Here is a 27,645-nt window from a genome sequence, read left to right on the forward strand (position 1 = left end):
CAGAAATGCCTATCTATTCCCCTTACAATTGAATCCCCTATAAATATTGCATTCCCACACTTTTTACTCTTCTCCTGTGCAGCAGAGCCAACTGTGGTGCAACAAATTTGGCTGTTGCTGCTTTCCCCTGAGAGGCCATTCCCCCCAACAGTATCCAAAGCGGTATGTCTGTTTTGCAATGGAATAGCCACAGGAGATTCCTGCACTGCCTGCCTAGTCCTCTTGCTCTGCCTGCTGGTCACCCATTCCCTTCCTGCCTGTGGACTCTTAGCCTGTGGTGTGAACATCTCTCTATACGTGCTATCAACGATACTCTCCACCTTGAGGATGCTCCACAGTGTCCCCAGCCACCACTCCAGCTCCGAAACCCGGGGTTCCAGGAGCTGCAGCTGGAGATCTTTCCTGCACACATGCTGGCCCCAGGCACTGGAAATGTTCCCAGCTTCCCACATAGAGCAGGAGGAGCACACCACGGCTTTGAGCTCTCCTGCCATGACTTATTCCTTTAAGTTAAATTAAACCTCTTGGAAGATACTTAATATCAAATAATATCAATTACTCTAGGGTCCTTCTTCCCTGCTCGTCATTGTTATAGAATATAGCCCTTACAAACGATGAACCACAAAATAAGACCTTAAAAACTATAAGCGACAAAAGCGGTAAATACTTACCCGACCGTCCTCACGGTTCTCAAAGGATCACCTTGTTCCCTCCTCACTGATCTCCCTCAGTCACCAAACTCCAACTTAAGCACTCTACTGCAGCCCAAAGCAGCACTCCAGTGCGGACCTTTCATTCTCCTCGCCCGCACTGACTGCAGCGCACGCCCTCCTCCCACCCCCAACCCAGGCAGCGCTGATTGTATCAGCGCGTGCTTCATGCTGGCTGGCTGTTAATTGGCCAGCCAGCGTAAAATCGGGGTCAGAGGCCAACCCTGGTTGATGGTCTGTTTCCCAACTGCTCCCAGGCCCTCCGATCACGCCTGCCACTGAGCTGAAAATTCAGGCCTATGTTTCTAATACGCTCTTACGCTAAGTGTGGACTAGATTATGAACTCAGGTCCTGGCATAGGGTTTGAACCCAGAACCTTTGGATCTAGAGGCAAGAATGCTAACAACTGAGCAAAAATTATACCTTCTGAAATTAGGATGTCTTCATTTGGTACAATTCAATTTGAATGAAGGTGTCCTATTTAAGACAATCAAATAACAAAAAAAATCCACACCAGGTCCTGTTAAGACTCAGTCTGTAAAAAGCACTACAAGGTGAGGAACTGAGTTATGCAAACCAAGAAATCCAGGAAGACCCACAGTCCATGTTGAGTTAGCTGATCTCAGCTAGAGCAACGTGTAAATGCTGCAGTCAGCCTGAAGGCCTCAGGGTAAGGCTTCTGCTCGTGATCAATGCCCAATCATCTCTTCTGGAAGTGTATATGTCGATGTTGACTGAGGACAGAGTAGGTTTGGCTGCAATGCTTCCCCCTCATGATTATTACTTTGTGCTAAGATTAACAATTAAGCACTGGATACCTGAGAAATATACTGAATGATGACAGATGCTCATAGAGTCATATTACATGACATAGTCAGCACCTTCAAGAACGGAGTGGGGAAGGAAAAGATGTTTTCCTTGTGATTATCATTATAGGCTAGATCTGGAATCAGTAATTAAATTGCAATAGTTAGTCATTGCACATAACTTTGTAAGTACACATGTGAATATGAAAACAACAGAGTCCAACCTGCCTGAGATCATCCGTAAAAATAACTTTTACCCTTTGTCCTGCACCCTTCAGTATCTCACCAAGAACCCACTCTTCATTCAAGACTAGACAGTGCTGGCAAATTATTCCTTCATGGGCATTAAACAAAGCCAAACCAAACATTGTCCAACACCCATATGCATACACTTTCCTGCTGTTAGACCTGGATTAATTAACTAGGGGAGTTCAGATACAGGTAATAGATTTTAATCTGGATAACCATGCATGTTAATCCATATGGAACAGGTCAAAGTAAACAAGTGCATCAGCACAGGCGCTTCAGTGAGTTTAGTAGAGGAAGGGAAAGAGCTGTTTGGTTGCTTTTGCCTAAACTTTTTCAGCCTCCAGGAATTGATTCTTGCTCTGCTACAGGAGAAGAAGCTAGTTAATTGATGAGTATCTAGTAAGTGATTAAGGTTTATTCTATTTGGGAGATGAGTGGGAAAGGATAAAAGGCACCGATCGAGAGGCTTACCTGCAGTGAGACCAGCAGCGGAGTGACGTCATGAACCACAATGTGACACGAGTGCAAGGAAAGCAGCTGATTGGTGAGAAGGATTAGTGAGTATTTCTAGTTTTAAAGTAAAAGTAGAAGTAAGGTCTTTAGTTTGTGTTTAGGTCTCTAGTCTTTTTTTCTCTCTTTTTCTTAAAGATAGCTTGTTAAGTATAAGATTGATAATGGTGTAAAAAATTAATTATAATTAAGTGTAAAGACCAGGGGATTCTTCAAATGTAAAGAACAGGGATACTAGAGTAATTAGTTAATAAATTAAACAAAATAAAGTACAATAGTGATGGCAGGATGAGTTATATGCTGCTGCTGCAGCATGTGGGTGCTGCTGGACACCAAGGTGATCCAGAGTGAACATATCTGCAGTGTTTTGGATCCAAGTTGAGGAGTTGGACTCCAAGCTGCAGACATTGCGTCACATCAGGGAGGGGGAAAGTTACCTGGAAACTTTGCTCCAGGAGGTGGTCACACCCCTCAGATTAGGTAATTCAAATTTGGTCTGCGAACAGGGATAGGAGGGTGTGACTGCAGGTATGGGGGCCCAGGGGATAGTGTTCGAGGAGCCTCGGCCCCTGCAACTGTCCAATAGATACGAGGTTCTTGCAAGCTGTGTGGACGAGAGTGGGTACTGCAGGGTGGATGAGTGAACTGACCACAGCACCGTGGTACAGGGAGCCATTCAAGTGGGGTGAGGAAATAGGAACATAATAGTGGTGAGGGACAGTATAATTAGGGGGATAGATACTGTTCTCTGCAGCTGTGAGTGTGAGTCCTGAAGGCTGCGTTGCCCGCCCAGTGCCAGGGTTAAGGACATCTCCTCAGGGCTGGAGAGGAACTTGGAGTGGGAGGGGAGGGATCTAGTTGCCGTCGTCCACTTTGGTACCAATGACATTGATAGGACTAGAAAAAAAGTTCTCCTGTAAGAATTTGGATAGTTAGAAGCAAACTGAAAAAGCAGAACCTCCAAGGTAATAATCTCAGGATTACTACCTGAGCCATGGACAAACTGGTATAGGGTAAATAAAGTCAAGGAGTTAAATGTGTGGCTCAAAGATTGGTGTGGGAGGAATGGGTTTCAGTTCATGGGGCACTAGCAACAGTACTGGGGTAGAAGGGAGCTGTTCCGGTGGGACAGGCTTCACTTGAACCATACTGGGACCAGTGTCCTGGCAAATCGAATAACTAGGGCTGTAGTGGGGGCTTTAAATTAAATAGAGAGGGAAGGGTTCTGGAGGGAGCATACATAGGCTTACAAAGCAAAAGGATATGGCAGCATTGCAGGGCAGCTATTTAGGTAATGCTACCCAGAGTGGGACAGGAAGGGACAGAGTGCACAAACATAAAAAAACTTCAGCAAATAGGGTCAAAGGGGGAAAAATGGTAAAAAGGCAAAATTAATGGCTCTTTACTTAAATCACGTAGTATTCGGAAGAAAATAAATGAATTAATGGGTATGATCTTATAGCCATTATGGAGACGTGGTTACAAGGAGATCAAAGCTGGAAACTAAATATTCAGGGGTATGTGACTTTTCAACAGGAAAGGCAGGAAGGAAGGGGTGGTGGGGTAGCTATGTTAGTACGAGATGGAATAAGTATGATAGCAAGAAATGATCTTGGATCGGAAGACATAGAAGCCACATGGGTGGAGGTAATAAATAACAAGGGGAAGAAGACACTGTGGGAGTAATCTATAGGCCCCCTAACAATAAAAGGCAGTACATTAATCATGGGTGACTTTAATCTTCATGTAGATTGGGAAAATCAAATTGGCAGAGGTAACCACGAGCAAGAAGTCATAGAGTGTATTCGGGACAGATTCCTAGAACAATATGTTGTGGATCCAACCAGGAATCAGGCTATGTTGTATCTGGTAATGTGTAATGAGGCAGGTTTAATAAATGATTTCAGAGTAGAAAATCCCCTAGGAAACAGTGGCCATAGCCTGGTAGAATTTAGCATTCAGTTTGAGAGTGAGAAGCTTGGGTCGGAAACAACAGTGCTAAACTTAAATAAGGGTAATAACAAAGGAAAGAGGGCAGAGTTGGCTGGAGTGAACTGGGAAAGGAGTTTAGCAGAAAAGACAGTTGATGAACAATGGCAGACATTTAAGAAAAAAGTTAATGACTGACAACAAAGATAGTTCCAGTGAGGAAGAAGGATTCTAGGAAGGGGATCAACCAACCATGGTTAACCAAGAAAGTTAAGGGTAGTGCCAAATTGAAAGAAAAAACAAACAATGTGGCAAAGATTAGTGGTAAGCCAGAGCATTGGGAAAGTTTTAAAAACCAACAAAAGATAACCAAAAAAAAAATAAAGAGGGAGAAAATAAACTTTGAGGGTAAACTAGCAAGTAATATAAAAACAGATAGTAAGAGCTTCTTTAAATATATAAAAAGGAAGAGAGAGGCCAAAGTGAACATGCCCCTGAGAGAACGAGGCTGGGGAAATAATAATGGGAAACCAGGAAATGGCAGAGGAGCTGAATAAATACTTTGCATCAGCTTTCATGGTAGAAGACACTGATAGCATTCCAAAACTGCTAAATAATCAAGGGGCAAAAGTGGGAGCGGGGGAAGGAAATAAATACAATAACTATCACCATAGGAAAAGTACTGGGGAAACTAATGGGGCTAAAGACTGATAAGTCCCCAGGACCTGATGGGTTGCATCCTAGGATATTAAAGGAACTAGCTACAGAGATAGTGGATGCACTGGTAGCAATATCCAAGAATCCTTAGATTCTGAGAAAGTCCCAGATGACTGGAAAACTGCCAATGTAACACCCTTATTCAAAAAGGGAGGGAGACAAAAAAAAAATCACAAAAAGCTAGCATACAATTTCAGCGGGTAATAGGGATGGCAAATGGAATGTTGGCCTTTATTTCAAAGGGAATGGAGTATAAAAATAGAGAAGACTTGCTAAAACTATACAAGGCACTAGTTAGACCACACCTAGAATACCCGTATCTAAGGAAAGATATGCTGGCATTGGAGGCAGTCCAGAGAAGGTTCACTAGGTTGATCCTGGGTATGAAGGGATTTTCTTATGAGGAGAGGATGAGTAGCTTGAGAAGCTTGACACCATCCAGGACAAAGCAGCCCTCTTGATTGGCATCACATCCACAAAGTTTCACTCCCTCCACCACCGACGCACAGTAGCAGTAGTGTGTACCATCTAAAAGATGCATCGCAGGAATTCACCAAGGCTCCTTTGACAGCACCTTCCAAACCCACGACTACTACAATCTAGAAGGACAAGGGCAGCATATAGATGGGAACACCTCCACCTTCAAGTTCCCCTCCAAAACAATCGCCATCCTGACTTGGAAATATATCGCCATTCCTTCACTGTCGCTGGGTCAAAATCCTGGAACTCCCTTCCTAACAGCACTGTGGGTGTACCTACACCACATGGACTGCAACAGTTTAAGAAGGCAGCTCATCACCACCTTCTCAAGGGCAACTAGGGATGGGAAATAAATGCTGGCCCAGCCAGTGAAGCCCACATCCTGTGAATGAGTGAAAAAAAGGTTGGCCCTGAACTCATTGGAGTTTAGAAGAATGAGAGGTGGCCTTATTAAAACGTATAAGATTCTTAGGGGGTTTGCCGGGATTTTTGCTGAGAGGTTGTTTCCCCTTGTGGGAGAGTCTAGGACCAGAAGGCATACGAGCAGGATGAGGTTTCCTGATGCTTTTATGAATTAAATAAAAAGTTTTTCTGAAAAATAAAAGCATGTCCCATCTCATGTGACAGTCACATGAGGGGACATGTTTCATTAAATTTTTATGGATTTAATGAATTGTTTTCAAAAGCGCTTCAATCTCCCTGAGGCACGGAGCTGCCTCAGGGAGAATGAAGCGCTCTTTCGCACGCATGCATGAAAGAGCACTGGCCCTGACACTCCCTCCTCCCCCCCACCCACACAGGTAGCGCTCAGCACTAGCACTCACATATTACGCTGGGTGGGCCTTAATTGGCCCGCCTGCCTAAAATGGCGGTGCGGAACCAATCGCGGACGGCGGTTGGCTCCTTGACCACCTCCGCCCACTCCCGCCGAGCTCACCTGACACGGGAAAAATTCAGGCCATTATTTTTCTCCTCCTTAGTCACCTTCGATGTGCGCTCTTCCTCTTTTTTCCAAAGCAGGCTCTCACTGCAGGATCTGGTACCCAATGATGTCTTCATGCACAAATAACAGTCCCCACCATACTCTTTGATACCTCATTTGCTTCCTTTGTACTCTCTGATTCACTCTCTAGTCTCCTTCTTCTCTGCCATGCTTCCATTAACACAGTTAATCAGGCATTTCTTCTTCTGAGTCTCCTGAAACACTTCCATTCACCTATGTGGTATCTGATGTCTTCCCATGCTTTCTGCTTCCTTGATAATGGACAGGAGATCTAAGCTCGGGGATGCAATAACCTTTCACTGTAAGTAACTGGAGGTCTAAGCTAGGGGATACAAGACCCTTTCACTATAATTGACTGGGGGTCTACACTGCGGGATGCAGTAGGCTTTTACTGTAAGTAATTGAAGGGCTATGCTAGAGGATACATACCCTTTCACTATAACTAACTGGAAGTTTAAGGGGTACTGTTTCCATTCACTTTAACTGATGGGAAGTCCATGCAAGTGGATGCCGTATCATTTCACTATAATTGTTTGGAAGCATAGAAAATTGATGTCACAGGAGGTTGCCAACGTGTCAATGCCAAACGTAAAAGAGCTATCCAGCCTAATCCCATTTCCAGCTTTTGGTCTGTAGCCATGAGGTTATAGCACCTCAAGTGCATATCCAAATATTTTTTAAAAATGTGATAGGGTTTCTGCTTCTCCTACTCCAGGCAGTGAGTTCCAGAGCCCCACCATCGTCTGGATGAAAACATTTCTCTTCAATTCCCTTCTAATCATTCTGGAGGCTAAGGGGAGATTTGATTGAGATGTACAGAATTGTGAGCGGCCTCGATAGGGTGGATGGGAAGAGCCTATTTAACTTAGCAGAGAGATCAGTGACTAGGGGGCATAGATTTAAAGTGATTGGTAGAAAGATTAGAGGGAAGATGAGGAAAAATATTTTCACCCAGAGGGTTGGAGGGGTCTTGAACACACTGCCTGAAAGGTGAGTAGAGGCAGAAACCCTCAACTCATTTAAAAGGTGTCTGGATATGCACCTCGAGTCCAATACCTGCAGGGCTATGGATCAAATGCTGAAATGTGGGATCAGGCTGGGTGGCTTGTTTTATGGCTGCGCAGACACAACGGGCCAAGTGGCTTCTTTCTTATGGCACGTAAACTTTCTATGATTCTACCAATTACTTTAAATCTATGACCCCTAGTTATTGACCTCTCTGTTAAAGGAAGTATCCATTAGCAGAGAGGTAAATCATTTGTAGCAGCTAACGAACGTGCAAGTTTGAAAAGACATTTGGTACTTGAAAAGGTTATTTGCTCTATCCATTCTATTTATGCCCTTCATAATCTTAAACACTTTAATAAAATCTTCCCTTAACCTCCTCTTTCCAAAGAAAATAACCCCAGCCTCTCCAATCTTTTCTCATAGATAAAACTCACTATTCCAGGCAACATCCAAGTAAATTTCCTCAGTATCCTTTCTAGTGCAATCATATTCTGTTGTAATGCGGTGACCAGAACTTTACAAAGTACTCTAGCTGTGGCCTAACTAGCATTTTATACAGTTCTAATTGAGCCTCCTTGTTCCATATTCTATGCCTCAGCTGATAAAGGGAAGTATCTGGTGTGCCTTTTTAACCACTTTATCATAACCTGCTACCTTCAGTGATCCGTAAAGATGCACTCCAAGATCCTTAAGCTCCTCTACTCTACTCAATATCCAACCATTTATTGTGCATTCCCTTGGGCTGAATATTCCCCCCGCTTGGGGGGAAGTTGATGGGCGGGCGCAGCGTCATTTTATGTGGGCGGGCCAATTAAGACCCGCCCAGCGTGATGTCCACAGGGAAGCGCTGTGTGCTCCCTGTGTGGGCGGGGGGAATGCCTAAAATTGAGAGTGCGCTCTTTCGCGCATGCGCACGAACAGCGCACTCATCTCCCTGAGGCTAAGTGCTGCCTCAGAGAGATCGCCTCTACGTTCAAAAATTTTAAAAATAGAAAAAAAAAATTTCCCTTACATGTCCCCTCATGTGACATTGTCACATGAGTTAGGACATGTTCATAATTTCCAAAAAAACTTTATTAAAATTTTTAAAACCCTACATGAAACTTCACCCCGCCTGTGGATGAGGTTTCATGTTTTTTCCACTTCCCACCAGGGCTCCTGGCCTGCCCACCAACCTTAAGGTTGGACGGGCAGGTCCACTAATTACTTTAATTGATCTGTCAATGGCCTCAATTGGCCATTGACAGGTCGGCGGGCGTGCAGCTGATTTTGCTGCGCCCCTGCCTTCCTGAAAATTTAAATGGGGCATGGTGACGTCGGGAGTTCCGCCCGACATCACCGTGCGTCATTTTACACATCGGAGAGCGGGCCCCGCCCCCATTCGCCAACTCGTAAAATTCTTCCCCTTGTCTTGTTTGTCTTCCCCAACTGCATTACTTTGCTGATCAGATTGAATTCCATTTGCCACTTTTCTGTCCACTTGACCAGTCCATTGATATCTTCCTAGCTTTCTTTCCTACCATCAACCACTCCACCAATTTTTGTATCTTCTGCAAAATTCTTAATCATGCCACCTATGTTGAAGTCTAAATCATTGATGTGTACCATGAAAAGCAAGGGACCCAGTACTGCGCGACTGGAAACAGCCTCAGTCACAAAAACACTCGTTGAGCATTATCCTTTGTTTCCTGCCACTGAGCCAATTTTGGATTCAGCTTCAACTTTCCCTTGGAGCCCATGGGCTTTACTTTTCTGACAAGTCTGCCATGTGGGACCTTGTCAAAAGCTGTGCTAAAACTGATGTAGACCACATCAAATGTGCTTCTCTCCTTGTTACCTCCTCAAAAAATTCAATCAAGCTAGTCAGGCATAACTTTTCTTTAACAAATCCATGCTGACTGTCCTTGATTAATCCATGCCGTTTTAAATGACAATTTATACTGCCTCTCACAATTTTTTTTCCAATAATTTAACTATCACCAAGATTAGGCTGACTGACCTATAATTAATCAGAGGACTATGCTAGGAAATGCTATACCCTGTCACAGTAAATAACTGAGGTTTGTTTTTTAATGAATTCGCAAATTTTGCAAGGCATCCATTTCTGTTCCCCTCTCAATCACAATCACAGAGCCATTGACTGGATTGACTCTGAATACTGTGTTTCATTTACAATAAAATGCTTCAGAACATTTCACTTTAATGTTACTGAACCTCTCTCAGTTATGCTTACAGGAGGCTGAAGAGCTCACGGTAATTTTCATCTCCTTTTCCATCTGACACCAGACTATCCAGTTTGTCGATGAGCTCCGCTTCCACCTGTAACAGAGGTTAGGCAGGAAGTAAAAACTGGACAATATTTTCAGATATTACTTCTCCCTGATACCTTGGCATTCTATGACTCATGAACCTGACTTGCAGGAATCCTATCTCTTGAGCTGCCAATGTCCTCAACAGCTAGCTGCATGTGAACCAGGAAGAGTTTTTAATCACTGATATTTAAAGTGGGGGCAAGATAGAAAGAAGGAAAGAATGAGAGAGAAAGAGAGAGAGAGAGCAAGAGAAGTGCTTTGAAGTGTAGTCACTGTAGTAATGTGGGAAATGCAGCAGCTGATTTGGCCACAGCAAGATTCCACAAGCACCAATATAATAATGTTTCATGATGTTTGCTGAGGGATAAATATTGGCCAAGACACTGGGGAGGACTCCCCCTGCTCCTCTTCAAAATAGTACTTTGGGATCTTTTACATCCAGGAAAGACAAAGCTTTGGTTTAATGTCTCAACCAAAAGACGTCAGCCAAAAGATTAATTGGAAGAGGGCCAATTTAAGAGGGTTGAGAACAGATCTGTCCTGAGTAAATTGTAATTAAAGATTGGCAGGCAAAACTGTAATTGAACAATAGGCTGCCTTTAAAGAGGAGATGGTTTGGGTACAGTTGAAGTCAATGTTCCCTTTAACTTCAGTTTGCTGTGTGCTTCTATTTTTGTTGAACTGCGTGGCACATTTCCAATTGTTGCATGGCGCACCCTCATAGCATAGAAGGAACATTGGTCAAAGTACATTCCCATGAAGGGGAAATGTAGGGCAACCAAAGCCAGATGACAATGATGAAATAGAGAGAGTTAGATGGAGCAGAAAAGGGTGTAAATATGAATGCAGCAGCTTCAGGCCAGTCAGTTTAACCCCAGTGGTGGGAAAGCTTTTAGAGATGATAATCCAAGACAAAGTTTACAGTCATTTGGGCAAGTGTGGATTAATTAAGGAAAGCTAGCATGGATTTGTTGAAAGCAAATTGTATTTAACTAACTTGATTGAATTTTTTGATGAGGTAACAGAGAGTGTTGATGAGGGTAATGTGGTTGATGTGGTGTATACAGACTTCAAAAATACAATTGATAAAGTGCGACATAATAAGCTTGCCAGCAAAGTTGAAGCCCATGGAATAAAAGGAACTGTGGGTGCATGGATACAAAATTGGCTAAGTTACAGCAAACAGAGGGTAGTGGTGAAAGGTTGTCTTTTAGATTGGAGGAAGGTATACAGTGGGGTTCCCCGGGGTTCAGTGCTAGGACCACTGCTTTCCTTCAAATATCTTAATGTCTTGGTCTTTGTTGTAACAGGGCACACTTTCAAAATTCTCAGATGACACAAAACTTTTAAAGTATAGTGAACTGTGAGGAGGATCATGATAGACTTCAAGAGGACATAGAGAGGTTGATGGAACGGGCAGACGTGGCAGATGATATTTAATGCAGACGTGATACAATATGGCAGGAAGAATGAGGAGAGGCAATATAAAATAAATGATAACATTCTAAAGTGAGTGCATGAACAGAGACACCTGGGGGTATATAAGCACAAATTGCTGGATGTGGCAGGCCAGGTTGAGAGAGTGGTTAATAAGGCATACATGATCCTGGGCTTTATAAATAAAGGCATAGAATAAAAAAGCACGGAAGTTAATGATGAACCTTTATAAAACACTGGTTTGGCTTCAACAGGAGTATTGTGCTCAATTATGGTCACGCACTTTAGGAAGGATGCAAAGGCTTTAGAGGGGCTGTGGAAAAGATTTATGAAAATGGTTCCAGGGATAAGGCCCTTCAGTTACACGGATGGATTGGAGAAGTTGGAGTTGTTTTCCTTAGAGAGGAGAAGGCTGAGAGGAGATTAGATGGCAGCGTTCAAAATCATGAGGGATCTAGACAGAGTAGATATAGAGAAACTGCTCCCATTGGTTGAAGGGTTGAAAACCAGAGGACATGAATTTATGGTGATTGACAAAAGAATCAAAGATGACATGAGGATGAACATTTTTTTGCAGCAAGTCATTATAACCTGGAATGCGCTGCCTGAAAGTCTGGTGGAGGCAGATTTAATTGTGACTTTCCAAAGGGAATTGGATGAGCACTTGAAGGGAAAAAAATTGCAGGGCTACAGGGAAAGGGAGGAGGATTAGGACTAGCTAAATTGCTCTTTCTCAGAGAAGGCTAATTGGCCTCTATCTGTGCTGTAACCATTCTATGCTTCAATGATTCAGTTCTTCTCCTCTACTGCTATTTCACTGAACGAGCTGACACACAGGGCCAGCTGCGTGCTCAAACAACTGCAAATTGAGATTTAAAGGGCACTAGTGCCTTCTGTTCTTTGTGCTATTTAAGTTAAGGTTGGGAAAGTTTGAGCTGTTTTACTGAAAATAAATTTCATTTCTTCACTTTGGCTTAGGGCCCTCAGTCCCAGTCATTGAATGAGTTGGACCATTTTAATAAACACAAGTTAACAGGAAAGAGAAAAAAAATAATGCTTGCCAAGGGGTACTCCCCTAAAATGTTACAACCTCTTAATGTAAAGGTGCATTACTCGTATTGCAAATATTTGCATTTATTAAGATAAGGGATTATCGATGTTGGAGATTTGAACATTTTAATTTTGGGTATTTAATACCAGCATCACCAGTGCCACTACAGGTTCGATGTTGAGTAAAGTTCCCCTTATAATAGCAACCTTAGAAGAACAACCTAATGTGGCATTGTTTCATCTCCCACTGTAGCCATTTTGTGACCTCTCTGAATCAGATTGCAAATTGGTTTTCCTGTGGGTGCACACCCAACAACAACTTGGACCTATAAAGCATCATACAAGTAGAAATACAACTCCAAGTGTTTAACAGAGATGTATCATCTGGAATTGGATTGAGATTTTCCAAATTTATGTCACATAGGACCCTTACAGATAGCAAAGGAGATTTTCATTCTGTCATTCTGGGATGGACCCAAACACAGGTTCCAGAGGACAAAGGCAGTGTCTATCAAACCCCAAAAATACTGCTGTACATGGGCCTTCTGTCACCTTCACCATTCTTCAGTTCTCCACTTTATACTTGTTGCTATTCTGCACTCTGCAATAGAACTTTCACTCTTTAGTTGCAAGCTTTACAGCATTCTTATAAGGAGGACATCTTCTAAAATTCAAGATTCAATCCAGGTCCCAGAACGGAATGAACCAGTTTAAGAAGAGTCCACCACCCAAACCTAGCTCTTAGAATTGAAAACATCAGTTAAACAGTCCATCCTCCCTCCATCTGCTCATACTCACTCAGCTTACCTGCTTGAAATTGCCATTCTTTCGCTGCTCCCAGTCCATCATGTCATGGAAGATTGGGATCATTACATTCCGTACCTCAACTTGTGGCACCAGTGTGACACCAAGGAAGGGACCAATCATCCCTGGGATAAAATGAATCTTATTTTCACCTTAAAAAACAAACATACATATTTGTCAAGGATAATGCAAGAAAGAAGATAGAGCCTAGTGGCATTTTATAAATCACATACTCAACAACCAAAAAGTAACGACAGCTAGGAGAGTGTAAGGCACATTTTCTTGTTGGTGATACTTAAAATTAATTAACGTAATTCAATCTGGTGGGTTCTGAAACCTGGGAGATTACTCAGCTCTGGCATAAGAGATCAGGGGCTGAATTTTAGTTGGCCTTGGCGGGCGTGTTTCCGTGGGGGAGGGCGCATAAAATAGGGCAGGCCACCACCTTCCTGCCCACCCTCGAGCTCTCCACCATAATTCAGGGTTAGGCAGACACCAACATTGGCAGCCCACCCGCCATATTTGAATGAATAATCAAGGGTCAATTAGACTTGTTATCAAGCCAATTGACCCTGATAGTACGACGCCCATGCCATAAAACGTTTGGAGTGGGCAGCCAGGTGGATATGGGAAGCCTGATTTTTAAAATCAAATGCTTAAAGGGCAGGAAGGAAGTAGGGTGCTAACTCTTCTGGGGCTACCCTTTGCTGATCGTGGGGCAGGCCCCCACCCCGCCAGTTAGGTCGATTCCCCCTTCTTTCCTACCCATTTCCACCCTTAGACCCAGCACCCCTTCCTCCCACAACCTACCCAAACGCTCCTGGCCCAAGGCCCTGGACTCACCTGCTCCGGGAATCCATAGGCCTTGATCTTCCTCTTCTCCTGTAGTCCTGGCAGCTGCCAATGACGTCTTCCTGGCGCTGCCGGGACTAATGGAGCTGCTGGCCAATTGGATTAGTCAGCAGTTCCAAAGGGCAGGACTTTCTCCACAGTGAGAGGCAGGAGTCCCACTTGGCCCTCGTTAGTCTGCCTCCAGTGCTTTATGGCTGCGGGGCAGTCGGCGTGGAACATGTTAGCTCCGTGCCGATGTGGCTTCTGGGGGATGTGCCCTATGTCCCCCCTGCATTATTCAGCCCTAGATTACCAAGTTTGATACTAAGGGTCAGATTTTGCAGAGTTGTGGAGACTCTGCAATCCTTTAAAAATGGCAGATGGGACCATATTTGTAGCCCCGTCTCACATTCGGCAGATCCCAATTTTGCTGGTAGAGGGAAGTGGCTGGTCTGTGAAGCACACAGGCACAAAGTAAATGGCTGGGCCATTTAAAGTAAGGGCACAGGACAAGCGGCCTGATTTTCACTCTAGGAACAGCCTCAACCTGCAGTGTGTGTACCACAACTTTATGGTGGCGACGTAAGTGCTCTTGAAAGGCAGATAAGGGGCAGAATAGTCCCAGATATGCACCAAGTGTGGTAGAAGGCGGTAAAAGAAAGTTTTACTGGCTGGCCACAATGGCAGCTTTTCATGTGCTATCATCTCAGTCCCGCACTCCCGGGAAACACACCATTTTGATGGCTGGTGGGCTCTCATTTGCCCGCCACGTCACCACCTCGCTGCTTCCTTACGTTGAGTGCCAAATTTAAAGTGCAGTCACACGTATACCTCTCAGTGCTTCCAGCCCAGGACTGCTGCACAGAAGACATGGCCCCGAAAGGCAAGAGGACTGCAGCCTCCCCACCACCCCCCACCCCCCCACCCCCGATTCAGTGACATGTCCCTGGAATGCCTTCTGGACACCATGGAGGCCACTCTAATTTCCTCTACCCCAGCTCTGGCTGCAGGAGAAACAGAAATCTCACCACTCTGGCCTGGTAGGTGATGGCAGTGGTGATCAGTGCCAATGCTGCATAGAAGAGGTTGCCCATCCAATGCGGAAAGAGGATGAATGATCTCGTCCATGCAGCCAGGGTAAAACAACCATCTCATCACTCTAAACCACACATTCACAAGCCCATCACACATTCACTGGCATCTCACTCACTGCCAGCTCAAGGGGCATCACCATTCACTCTCTCACACACCCCCTCACATCCTCACATCTCCATCTGGCCTCTTCTCCTCTGGCAACTGCTTCCTCAGCCCTCACTCTCTTGAGGCCACTTGCAAAGATCAACTTGTTCCCCCACACACAGCCTGGGACTCCCCCTTCCCCAGTACAGCCCTCGCCCTGCAGCTTCTTCATTTGCCTGAGGAGACTTCTCCCCCTTCCCCAAGAAACCCTAGCCCTGCAGCCATTGAAAAGTCACCCCCGCCTTATGGCTGGTCTGGTAGGTAATAGAGGCCTGCCCGTGAGACCCCTTAAGAGTGATGTGGTGCAGTCTGCGAAGCCTGGTGCTGATGACCGTGAGTACTGCCCAAAGCAAGGGAGGCAAACAAATCTCTAAGTCCCAAACGAAGTGCAGCTCACCAGGTGCACGTCATTTTTGTTCAGTTGTGAAACATGGAAACATGTTGGCATGCTCGGACGATCCAGCATGGCGGGATGATTCCAGTGGGCTGGGCTTATAATAATATGCAGATGTATGATCTGCATAAGGCTTCCATCGTCCGACGGTGGGAAATAGGCCACCATTGATGGGCAGAGCGGACAATTGCAAACTGATTTCACAATGTCGTGAAACCAATTTTTGGCCTTCTCAACATATTGTCTGCTCACACCGCCAAACATGCCCGATGCCAGCAGGCACGGTAAATTCCGCCTAAGATATGCAGTACTGTCAAGCTGTCATGTTATTTAAATTGCTGGCCCTTTAAAAATTGAAAAACAAAACTTCCGGTCTGTATCTATGAGGAAAAAAAAACTGTTTGAGTAGTTTCAATAGCTGTTGACATAACCCTAAGTGCTATCATTATAGCATTAACATTGCTTGACAGCTTTCCATAATTTGTCATTATCACAGTGGTGGGGGGGAGGGGGGGGTTTGGAGGGGCTGTAATTTCACAGTTTGACCGACAGCTCAAATAGGTTTTTAAAGGATTAGCTGTCTTTGATGTTGGGTTATGACTACAAATGTTTGTTGTTATAGCAGATTAACTCCTTGAGGGATTTCAATGTACTGAATGGGCTTTTGTGATTGGGACTTTTTTTATATGGTCAATTCTGTAACAAATATTTAGAACTTTATTTCATCTTAGAAGTGTAGAAAATAGAAGCAGGAGTAGGCTGTTTAATCCTTCGAGCCTGCTCTGTCATTCAATATGATCGTGGCTGATCCTCTATCTCAACACCAAACATCCACTTTCTCCCCATACCCATTGATTTCTTTATTGTCTAGAAATCTATGTATTTCCTTCTTAAGTATATTCAGTGACTTGGCCTCCACAACCTTCTGTGGCAGAGAATTCCACAGGTTCACCACCCTTGGAGTAAATAAATTTCTTCTTATCTTAGTCTGAAATGGCCTACCCCATATCCTGAGACGGTGACCCCTTGTTCGAGACCCCCCAGCCAGGGGAAACATCATCCCTGTCCAGCCCTGTCAGAATTTTATATGTTTCAATGTGAACCCCTCTCATTCTTCTAAACTCCAGTGAGTACAGGCCTAATCGACCCAATCTCTCCTCATACAATAACCCTGCCATCCCACGAATCAGTCTGGTGAACCTTTGTTGCACTCCCTAAGGCCATAAGACCATAAGTCGTAGGAATAGAAGTAGGCCATTTGGCCCATCGAGTCTGCTCCAACATTCAATGAGATCATGGCTGATCTGATAATCATCAACTCCACTTTCCTGCCTATTCCCCATAACCCTTGATTCCCTTACTGATTAAAAATCTGTCTATCTCAACCTTGAATATACTTAACGACTCAGTCTCTACAGCACTCCAGTAAAGAATTCCACAGATTCACTGCCCTCTGAGAGAAGAAATTCCTTCTCATCTCTGTCTTAAATGGGCGGCCCCTTACTCTGAGATTATGCTCTCTGGTCCTAGACTCTCCCACAAGGGAAAGCAACCTCTCAGCATATACCCTGTCAAGCCCCCTAAGAATCTTATATGTTTCAATAAGATCGCCTCTCATTCTTCTATACTCCAATGAGTACAGGCCCAACCTACTCCACCTCTCCTGATAAGAAAATCCCTCCATACCCCGGATCAACCTAGTGAACCTTCTCTGGGCTGCCTCCAATGCCAGTATATCTTTCTTTAGATAAGGGGACCAAATCTGTTCACAGTATTCTAGGTGTGGCCTTGTATAGTTTTAGCAAGACTTCCCTATTTTTATACTCCATTCTCTTTGAAATAAAGGCCAACATTCCATTTGCGTTCCCTCTTACTTGTTGAACTTGTATGCTAGCTTTTTGGGATTCATGCATGAGGACCCCCAAATCCCTCTGTGCTGCAGCTTTCTACAGTCTTTCTCCATTTAAATAATATTCAGCTCTTCTATTCTTCCTGCCAAAGTGCATAACCTTACATTTTCCCACATTATAATCCATCTGCCAAATTTTTGCACACTCACTTAACCTGTCTATATCCCTCTGTAGACTCTTTGTGTCATCCTCGCCACTTGCCTTCTCATCTGTTTATGTGTCATCTGCAAACTTGGCGATAGTACATTCATTTCCCTCATCCAAGTCATTAATATATATTGAAAAATAACTGTGGCCCCAGCACAGATCCCTGTGACACTCCACTAGTTGCAGGTCGCCATCCGGAAAATGCCCCCCATATCCCGACTCTCTGTCTTCTATTAGTTAGCCAATCCTCTATCCATGCTAATATACTAACCCCCAACACCATGGGCTCTTATCTTATTAAGTAGTGTTATGTGCGGTACCTTATCGAACGCCTTTTGGAAATCCACATAAATTACATCTACTGGTTCCTCTTTATCCATCCTGCTTGTTACCTCCTCAAAGAACTCTAATAAATTTGTCAGGCATGATTTCCCCTTCATGAAGCCATGCTGACTCTGCTTGCTTATATTATGCATTTCTAAATGCTCTGCTTTTATATGCTTCATAATAGACTCTAACATTTTCCCAATGATGGATGTTAAGCTAACTGGCCTACAGTTACCTGTTTTTTGTCTCCCTCCCTTTTTGAATAAGGGTGGTAATTTGACAGTTTTCCAATTCTCTGGGACTTTTCCAGAATCTAAGGATTCTTGGAAAATTACTACCAGTGCATCCACTATCTCTGCAGCCATTTCCTTTAATATCCTAGGATGCAACCCACCAGGTCCAGGGGACTTATCAGCCTTTAGCCCCAATAATTTCCCTAGTATTTATTTCCTCCCCTCGCCCACTTTTGCCCCTTGATTGTTTTGTATTTTTGGAATGCTATTAGTGTCTTCTACCTTGAAGACTGGTGAAAAGAATTTATTCAACTCCTCTGCCATTTCCTGGTTCCCCGTTATCATTTCCCCAGTTTCGTTCTCTAGGGGGCCCATGTTCACTTTGGCCTCTCTCTTCCTTTTTATATATTTAAAGAAGCTCTTACTGTCTGTTTTTATATTACTTGCTAGTTTACACTCAAAGTTTATTTTCTTCCTCTTTATAATTTTTTTGGTCATCTTCAGTTGGTTTTTAAAACTTCCCAACCCTCTGGCTTACCACTAATCTTTGCCACATTGTATGTTTTTTCTTTCAATTTGATACACTCCTTAACTTTCTTGGTTAACCATGGTTGCTTCCTTAACTTTCTTGGTTAACCCCTTCCTAGAATCCCTCTTCCTCACTGGGATATATCTTTGTTGTGAGTCATGAACTATTTTCTAAAAAGTCCGCCATTTTTCATCAACTGTCTTTTCTGCTAAACTCCTTTCCCAGTCCACTCCAGCCAAGTCTGCCCTCATTCATTTGTAATTGCCCTTTTTTCCTTTGAGGCTAGGAGACCAAAACTGCACACAGTACTCCAGGTATGGTCTCAACAAGGCCCTGTACAGCTCCAGTAAGACATCCTTGCTCCTGTACTCAAATCCTCTTGCAATGAAGGCCAACATGCCGTTTACTTTCCTAACTGCTTGCTGCAACTGCATGCTTGCTTTCAGTGACTGGTGTACAAGGACACCCAGGTCCCTTTGTACATCAACATGTCCCAATCTATCACCACTTAAATAATACTCTGCCATTCTGTTTTTCCTACCGAAGTGGATAAGTTCACACTTATCCACGTTATACTGCATTTACCATGTATTTGCCCACTTACTCAATTTGTCTAAATCGCTTTGAATCCTCTTAACATCCTTCGCACCACTCACATTCCCACCTAGTTTTGTGTCATCAGTAAACTTGGAAATATTACATTTGGTTCCCTCATCCAAATCACTGATATATGTGAATAGCTGGGGAAGCACTGATCCCTGCGGTACCCCACTAGTCATAGCCTACCACTCCGATAAAGACCCATTTATTCTGAATCTCTTGGCGGAATTTTCCGTGCCTGCTGGTGTCGGGAGTGTTCGGCAGCGTGAGCAGACAATATGGCGAGATGTGAAACCAGTTTGCAATTGCCTGTTCAGCCCATCATGGCGGGCCGCGTTTCCCGCCATCGGACATCGGGAACCTCATTGTAATACATCTGCATATCATTATAAGACCAGCTCGCCAGAATCATCTCCCCACGCTGGATCGTCTGCCCATGTCAGAGGGAAAACATGCCAGTGCAGAACACATCTTGACAAGGGTGACGTTTTGACAGAAGTTGGAACTTACCGCCAGGGCCTTGCTCACATCACGGACACCGGAGGAGCAGAAGATGCTGGAGCCTGACAGCAATGGCACACTGGAGAAATGTCAATGCATGCTGGGTGGACATGGAAAGTCACTGTTGAGGGTCTGCTCACAACGGATGGTCAAGGGGATGGAGGGAAGGTCCAGCTGTGTTAGGGAGAGGAAGAAGTACCTCGGGTGAGCTGGGAAGGTCTAATTTCGACTGGGAAAGGAAGAGATGTCGGGGAGGGGGTGAGGTTGGGAGGGGGGGAATGAAGGTGTCGGCGGGGGGTGCTGGTTGAGGTTTGGGAGGGGAACGAAGGTGTCGGGGGGGAGGGCGGGAGAGGGGACGGGAGTATGGGGAAGGAGGAGGTAACCAGGGAGAAAACATCAACTGGGGTGGAAGGTGTAAGGGAAGGAGCTCAGAGGGGGGAAGGAGTACAGAGAGGGGAAGGGGTCCAGGGGGAGGAAGGAGTACGGAGATTGGGGGAGTAAGGGTAGAGGAAGAAGTAAGGGTGAAAGAAGGAGTCGGGGTGGGGAAGGACTAAGGGTGGCAGAAGAAGTAAGGTTGTCTGAAGGGGTCAGGAAGGGAGAAAGGGGAAAGTCTTGGGATGGGCGGCCTTCAGAAGGCATGGGAAAACCATGCAGCTCCCATTTAATCCCTGAGGCTCCACTAAATCCTGGTGGGCTCAGGGGGGAGAATCTGTGGTGCGGGAAGGACTAAGGCGGGGGAGTCTGAGGCGGAAGGGGTTCCGGGGGTGGGGGGGGGGCGAAGGGGTTCCAAGGTGGGAAGGAGTTCCAAGGGGGGAAGGGCTTGCAAGAGGGAGAGGAATTGCAAGGGGGGAAAGGGTCTGGAGTGATGGGGTGTCCAGTTGAACATGCCAGGGAGGGCTCTGATGAGTCCATGACTGCATCCTGGGGAGTGAACTGAGGGTGGGCGTGGCACAAAGGAATGGTGAGGATGACCGAGGGCAGACTGAGATGATAGAGCAGGAGGGCGAGGGTTCGGCGGTATTGGTAGAGGGGAAGGCAAGGGTGGTTGGTGCAAACTTGGAGGCAGGCACGCACCCTGGGGGTGGCAAGGAAGAGGTTGGAGAGGTTAATGTGGATGGGGGTGGAATTTTCGGGAAGGAAGGGGACGTATACGTTCACCTGGACATCCCCAAAAGAATAGGGTTGTGGCTGGTAGGTCACAAAGGGGAGATGGAAGGTGATGGCAGAGGGGTCAACTGTGATGGGGGAAAGGAAATGGGTGACTACAGGAGAGGAAAGGATGGGGGAGTGAATGAAACATTGTATCACCACTGTGCTGTCTACATAGAAAGCAAAAAGAGAGTCGTGGTGGGAGAGATCAGGTGCTGTATGAGAGTGTGATCAGTGGGTGGGCGGAGATGCAGGTCAGCCCAGATGGACAACCGAAAGCAAACCCCAGCAGGCAGCATTGAAAATGCTCAGGACATTGAGGTGAGTGAGATATGGGAAGGATTCGCGTGTATGGTAGAGTGCTTGCACAAGGCTCCGAAAGGCCCTGGCACACACACACTTCTCCCTCCAAATCACTCTTGGACTAGCTGCTATCTCTGTGGTGACAGAGGACGAGGTTGAGGGGCTCACAGATTAAGGGGTTTCGGAGGGAGAGAACAGCCTCTGAGATTATTGAGTGGATGCCCCAGGGGTGTCCAGTTGCCGCTCCTCCTCCCTTTGGGTACCTGGGAGCCCCAGTCTGACTCCTTGAAGGGAAGAAGCACCTGGAGGGACGTCGAGGTGCCCTGTTTCCCTCTTGCATTGCCACTGCAGGAACTCACCCATGGCTATTGCGATGGAGTGCAGGTCTGCACATAGCTCTGCGTTCTGCTGGACTCTCCATAGCGTCTGTCATCCTTCCCATGGAGACCTCCATTCGCACACAAGAGAACACCACTTCATGTGAGAACAGGCAGATGCATTCCTCCAACTCATGAGCCACTCTTTTGAGGGCTTCCAATAACTGCATGATGTTCCCACACCTCTGTTGATTCTCCAGGAGCAGCTGGAAGGCTAAATCCAGAGGTTTGTCATCTGACTCAGACCTCACAGATGCCACTTCCCCAGCAGTCCTCCAAGTGCCAGGGAGCTCAGCTGCACATGCCTCCCCCTGCTGCGAACACATGTCTGTGCAGTGACCACCAGATTGTGAACCCGAGCCTGCTCTAGATTGAGGTCCCACTGAGGTCTGTGTCGCTGCGCTGGTGGAAGGTGTGGGTAAGTGCTGTGGTGGGTCTTCCAGGTTGCTTATTTCCAGCTGTTCAATGGAGGAGGTGCCCTCTTGGCTGGAGGTGAGGACCTGGATGGAGCTGATGGATTGGCTGGCTGAGGGTGTTGGTCACTTTGCAGAGCTCCCTGTGAACCAAAGTACAGATAACTAGTGCATGTCAGCACAGTCAAAAGCAGGAGAGAAAACACTCCTATTTGCATTGGGGGAGGGATGATGTGGTGCAGGATTCTCACGAGGGTGTTCGCCATCGACATCACCGTCACCACGGCATGGTCCACATCCTCAGCATGATGGCACACTCCTTAAATTGAGTGAGGGGCCTAATATGGGTCACTCCAACCCCGTCTGGGACCTCTCCCTGCTGATATGAGCAGACTTCTCCTGTATGAAAACAGATGGAAAGAGTGTAAGCAGGACACGTGGCATGCATGGAATGTTTGTGTGGGGACCAGAGCCCTGGACAGGAAGAGGACGCGAGCTCGAGACAAAATGAGCCTGAGGAAGATGTGAGGGTGTGTGTGAGAGTTAGCGGTGTTGTCCCTTGAGGTGTGAGATTCCTGTGGATGTGTAAAGGGTTTGTGAGTGTGGGAGTTGAAGGTGGTGAGAAGAGTGACTTACCCTGGCGGAACCGATGAGACCATTCACCCTGTTGAGGCACTGGGTGACTGTCCTCTTTTGTAGGACATTGGCGCTGACCACCGCTGCCACCGCCTTCCATGCTGGATTGGTGATGCTGCTGTCCATCCTGCGGCCAGAGTGGGGGTAGAGGACATCATGGTGGGCTTCCACAGCATCCAAATGGCGCTCGAGGGATGTGTCACTAAATCAGGGGGCTGCTGTCTTTTTGCCTTTCGGGGCCACCCTGTCTTCTGTACAGCAGTGCTGGGCTGAAAGCGCTGAGAGGTGTGTGCACAGCTGCACTTTGAATGTGGTGCCTGGCATGATGAAGCAGCGAGGTGATGGCATGGTGGGCGAATGAGAGTGTGTCTGTCATCAAAATGGCAGGTTTTCTGGGGATGCATAATTTATGTGGCGGGTTTGAGATGATACGGCGTGAGAAGGCGCCATTGCGACTGGCAGGTAAAACATTGTTTTCCTGCCCGCTACCACACTTAGCGCAAATCTGGGATGATTCTGCCCTCTGTTTCCTGTCTGGTAACCAATTCTCAATCCACGCCAATACATTACCCTCAATCTTATGTGCTTTAATTTTGCACACAAAATGGCTACTTGGCTAAAATGGCTAAATGGGACTTTAGAATAGCTCCTGAGGTCTACCTATGGTGGATACCGGGTGAGTTGGTGTAGAATGTGGAAGGGCAAAGGGGGGTGGGTGGGGTCATGAGTTGCCATGAGTTGGCACTAAGTTTGTGTAGGGGCTGTAAAAGGCCAAGGAGATGTGTGGGGAGCATGAGTTGGCATGGAGGGTATGAGGGGCCATTGGGTGTTGGTGGAGCATGTGTTGACATGGCTGAGGCGTGGGGAATGGGTGAGGGGTTGAGGGGGTGTGAAGGGTGAGGGCAGAACCTTGTAATTCAGAAGCAAGAGTGCTACCAACTGAGCCACAGCTGACATGACTGAAAATACAGCAAAAGGGTCAAACGCGGGCAGTTATATTGAAAGGCAAATTAAAAGAGTCTTACGCATTTTTATTCAAAACATTCCCCTATCCTATATTTTTTAAAAAGAGGTTTGTAAAAGCATTTGTTGTTTTTAATAAAACTGCCAATTTTTTAGTGCCTCACTGGCTCCATCTCTTCCTCCTTGTTAATCTACTTAGTGACATGACCAATGGGAACATCCAGGAGGTCTTCAGTTTTAAATGACATGACATTCCCTAATTTCTAGCTACCAATGACATCAAGGGATATGGGGATACTCTTTCGAGTTACCAACAGTCACAGATTGCAACTTCTTTCGAGTACAATCACAGTTCTTGGTTTTCCAGGAGTGGGTCATGAACCCACAACCCTCTGATTCAAAGGCGAGGGTGCTGTGCAGAAAGATGGTGTTGAGGTAGAAGATCAGCTACCATCTAGTTAAATGACAGAGAATGCTCGAGGGGTTGAATGGTCTACTCCTGCTCCTATGTTCTTGTTCCTTAGACATTCTAATTTAGATACTTGTATATGGAAAAAAGAACCAAAAAATGAATTGGAGATGTACGCAGTCTGTGAATACGTTGCATTTTGGGCTTCAGAGAAGTGGTTGTGAGCAGAGGTCAGACATGGTACAAAATGGTTCCCAAAACTCAAACTGTGAAGGAGAGGATTGGCTTTATTGGTAAAGAAGAATAAGAACTGCTGCTGAGAGGCTAGACATAAGTCCAGAAAGGGCAGTGAAAGAAGCAATAGGCTTCTGCTTCTGTCATCAAATCACTATAAGTTGAGATAGGTGGAGACCTGTTCAGAGAAGTGAGTGAGGCTCTGGGAAATTGTAATGTGATAATTCTCTTAATACTCAGAAGTAAGGTGGACAGCCACAGATCCAGAAGGAAGGATGTAAGTACATGCAATGCATAGAGGTAGCCTGCTACAGCTTCTTGATAGTCTATAAAGCAGAGAGTCATAACAAGGAGTTGTTGTCACTCTTCAAAATGAGGATGACATCTGCCAGGCTTCATGATTGGTGTGTGCTCAGCAGACTAATCCTGGAGCCACAGATCTTTGGGCAGAGAGGACAACAGTTGCCCTGCGGAATGGTTCTTGAGCCAGGTGTTCTGCTCTCTCTCCTTCCACTTATGTTGCTTCTCTGCAGCAGAGGTTATGTGGTCAGTTTCTGACTGTGGTGTGGCTAGTTGGATGAGGCACTGCCACATTACACAGTTTGTGGTAAGATCCTTCCACGGACCAATGTCAAGTTGTCCCCTTTTCAATGAGCCCTTCTGGGTTTCCTTAAAACGTTTTCTGTCTTCCTTTAAGTTGTGAAAAGGGGATCTGTTTTGGAAGCAGATGCAGTGTCCAGACCGGTGGAGCAGATTTCACACGATCACGGTTGCAATGTTGGAGGAATTGACTTCAGTGAGGGTGCTGGGGTTTGTTTTCCTGTCTTCCCACTTGACTTTGAGTATCCTGTGTAGATATGACTAGTGGGAATCCTTCGGCACCCGGAGGTGCCTTTTGTAGGTGATCCAAGTCTCACTGCCATATAGAAGGGTAATGACAACAGCAGCATTATAGACTAAAGCCTTTGCCCTTTTATGGACATCTCGGTTATCAAAGACCCGATTGCACAATTTTTGGAAGGCTGTGTTGGCACAGCTGGTTCTGTGCTGGATCTCCTCTTTGATGGTAAACTTTTGAGAAAGGTAGCTGCTGAGATATAGAAAGTGTTCAATGACTTCCAAAGTCTCCCCATCAATAATAGCTGGAGATGTAGGTGCTTGTTCAGGGGAAGGCTGGTGAAGGATTTTGCTCTTTCTAATGTTGGGTGAGACACCAACCTTTTTGAATGCTGTAGTGATTGTAAGTAAAACCTTTTATATGGTTTTTGGGATCATGTGACTGTACAGACAAATCAGCCCTAAGCGTGGGTAATCTTAGGGGTGGAATTTTCTAGTGGTGGTCTTGTTTAAGCATGTAGCTTCATCAGGAGCTCTGTAAATAAAGTTTACTGTTTCTAACAAGAAACCTGTCCGGTACAGCAAGTTAATTACAATTGGTGACGAGGATAAACAGCTCCAATGCTGCACCTCGCCTCCTGAATGTGAGTATATTGATATTTAAGGGAAGGAAGAAAAGTATACTCACCAGTCATGCCACTCTTTGGCAGAATCAACCCGTTTGACTTGTCCATGGAAGACTGGAGTCAATACATAGAGCACTTAGGTTTCTACTTTGTGGTTAATAAAATAACGGGGGAGGAGAAACAAAAAGCAATTTTTCTAAGTGTCTGCGTGAGCAAGACATATAACCTCATCTGTAGACTGACGGCCCCGAGCACACCAAATTCCAAATCTTTTAATGAGCTAGTAGACCTCATGAAGGCACATTTTCAGCCTAAACTATTGGTGATCGTGCAAAGATTCGAGTTCAACTCTAGAGTAAGGGCCCTGGGTGAGTCAATTAAGTTAAAACAGTTGACTGAGCACTGCGACTTCGGAGATACTCTCAATAACATGTTGCGAGATCGTTTGGTTTGCGGCGTACACAACAACACCATTCAGCGCTGTTTACTTTCAGAAGTTAATATTGACCTGAAGCGCACCATGTAAATAGCACAGACAATGGAAAGTGCTGAGAAGGACTTGCAGGCTTTGCACAGTGTGCAACACGGCGCCGTTCTTCAGTTGGGGCAGGAACCTACCGCCGGGTGTGGCAGGAAAACCAGAGAGACAACCACAAAGCATCAAAGTAACAGTCCCTACCACTCAAAAAACAAAAGGAAATACTGGAAGCATCTCACCAGCGATTCAGAAATTAGATTGTTACCGATGTGGTGGTAAACATGCACCAGAAATCTGCAGGTTTAAAGAGGCAGAATGCCACTACTGTCACAAAAAAGAGTATGTTATAAAGCAATACAGGACAAAATCAAGACAGCCAATCAGACAGCAGGCCAAGATGATTGAAGTGCAAAATATAGATGAAGCAGAAACTGCTGATACTGATATATATTCCTTATACAATTTCAAGGCAAGAGATTGTATAAGGAATCTCTATTATTCATTAATATGAAGCAATCACCATCATCCTTCAAGCAAATGGGAAGCCTCTAGTCATGGAGGTGGACACAGGAGCATCGACCACAGTGGTGCGAGATCACGTCTTTAAATACCTAAGTGAAGGTATCCAGCCACAGAATCTGGAGAAAACTGCGGTTCAGCTGAAATCGTACAATGGAGAGGCAATTCAGGTGAAAGGCATTGCCTCTGTGCCTGTATCGTACAGGCAATAGACAGCTCAGCTGCCAGTGATTGCTGTAACAGGTGAAGGACCTAGCCTTCTGGGCCACGATTTGTTGAAAGAAATTAAGTTCAACTGGTCAGAAATTTTTCAAGTTAGAACAGGTGGAATTCCTCAGCTGTTAAAAAAGTATGACAGCGTATCCCGAGATGAGTTGGGAAAGGTAAAAGGCCTACAAACAAAAATATATGCAGATTTGGAAACAAGACCCCAGTTCTTTAAAGCCAGGCCAGTGCCTTATGCCCAAAGGAGAAGGTGAATCCAGAATTCTGCTGTTTAGGGAAGTTAGGGATAATCCAGCCAGTCCAATTTTCAGAATGGGGAGCGCCCATCAACCCTGTGATGAAGCCAGATCAAACCATTCATATTTGCAGAGACTACAAATTAACTGTGGACAAGGCTGCTAAATTAGACAAATATCCAATCCCAAGGATTGAAGATCTATATGCTAAGCTTGCAGGAGGAAAAACCTACACCAAACTGGACATTAACCATGCATGCCAACAGCTACAGCTGGGCAGCACATCTAGAGAGTATGTAACCATCAATGTTTTAACCATGCACAAGGGCCTGTACCAATATACATGCCTTTGGTATGTCATCTGCCTTGCAATTTTCCAAAGAACCACAAGGACTTCCCTGAGTTGTAGTATACCCGGATGACGTCCTGATCACAGGATCAATGGGAGCCGAACATTTAGCTAACCTAGAAGAGGTCTTAAGGAGATTTTTGGAGGCTGGTGTATGATTGAAA

The 27,645-nt window shown here is 45.3% G+C and overlaps 1 protein-coding gene across 1 annotated transcript in view; it reads right to left on the reverse strand.

The window, feature by feature from the left end:
- Positions 1 to 27,645, reverse strand: part of dock3 (dedicator of cytokinesis 3) — a 1,472,428-nt gene that overhangs the window by 212,114 nt on the left and 1,232,669 nt on the right. Inside the window, exons 32-33 of the mRNA XM_078543841.1 lie at positions 13,020 to 13,168; positions 9,647 to 9,732 (exon numbers count right to left, since the gene is read on the reverse strand). Coding sequence (XP_078399967.1) covers positions 9,647 to 9,732; positions 13,020 to 13,168 — 235 coding nt within the window. The remainder of the gene's footprint in view (positions 1 to 9,646; positions 9,733 to 13,019; positions 13,169 to 27,645) is intronic.

This window comes from Cetorhinus maximus, chromosome 6, assembly GCF_964194155.1.
Source record: "Cetorhinus maximus chromosome 6, sCetMax3.hap1.1, whole genome shotgun sequence".
Taxonomy (NCBI): domain Eukaryota; kingdom Metazoa; phylum Chordata; class Chondrichthyes; order Lamniformes; family Cetorhinidae; genus Cetorhinus; species Cetorhinus maximus.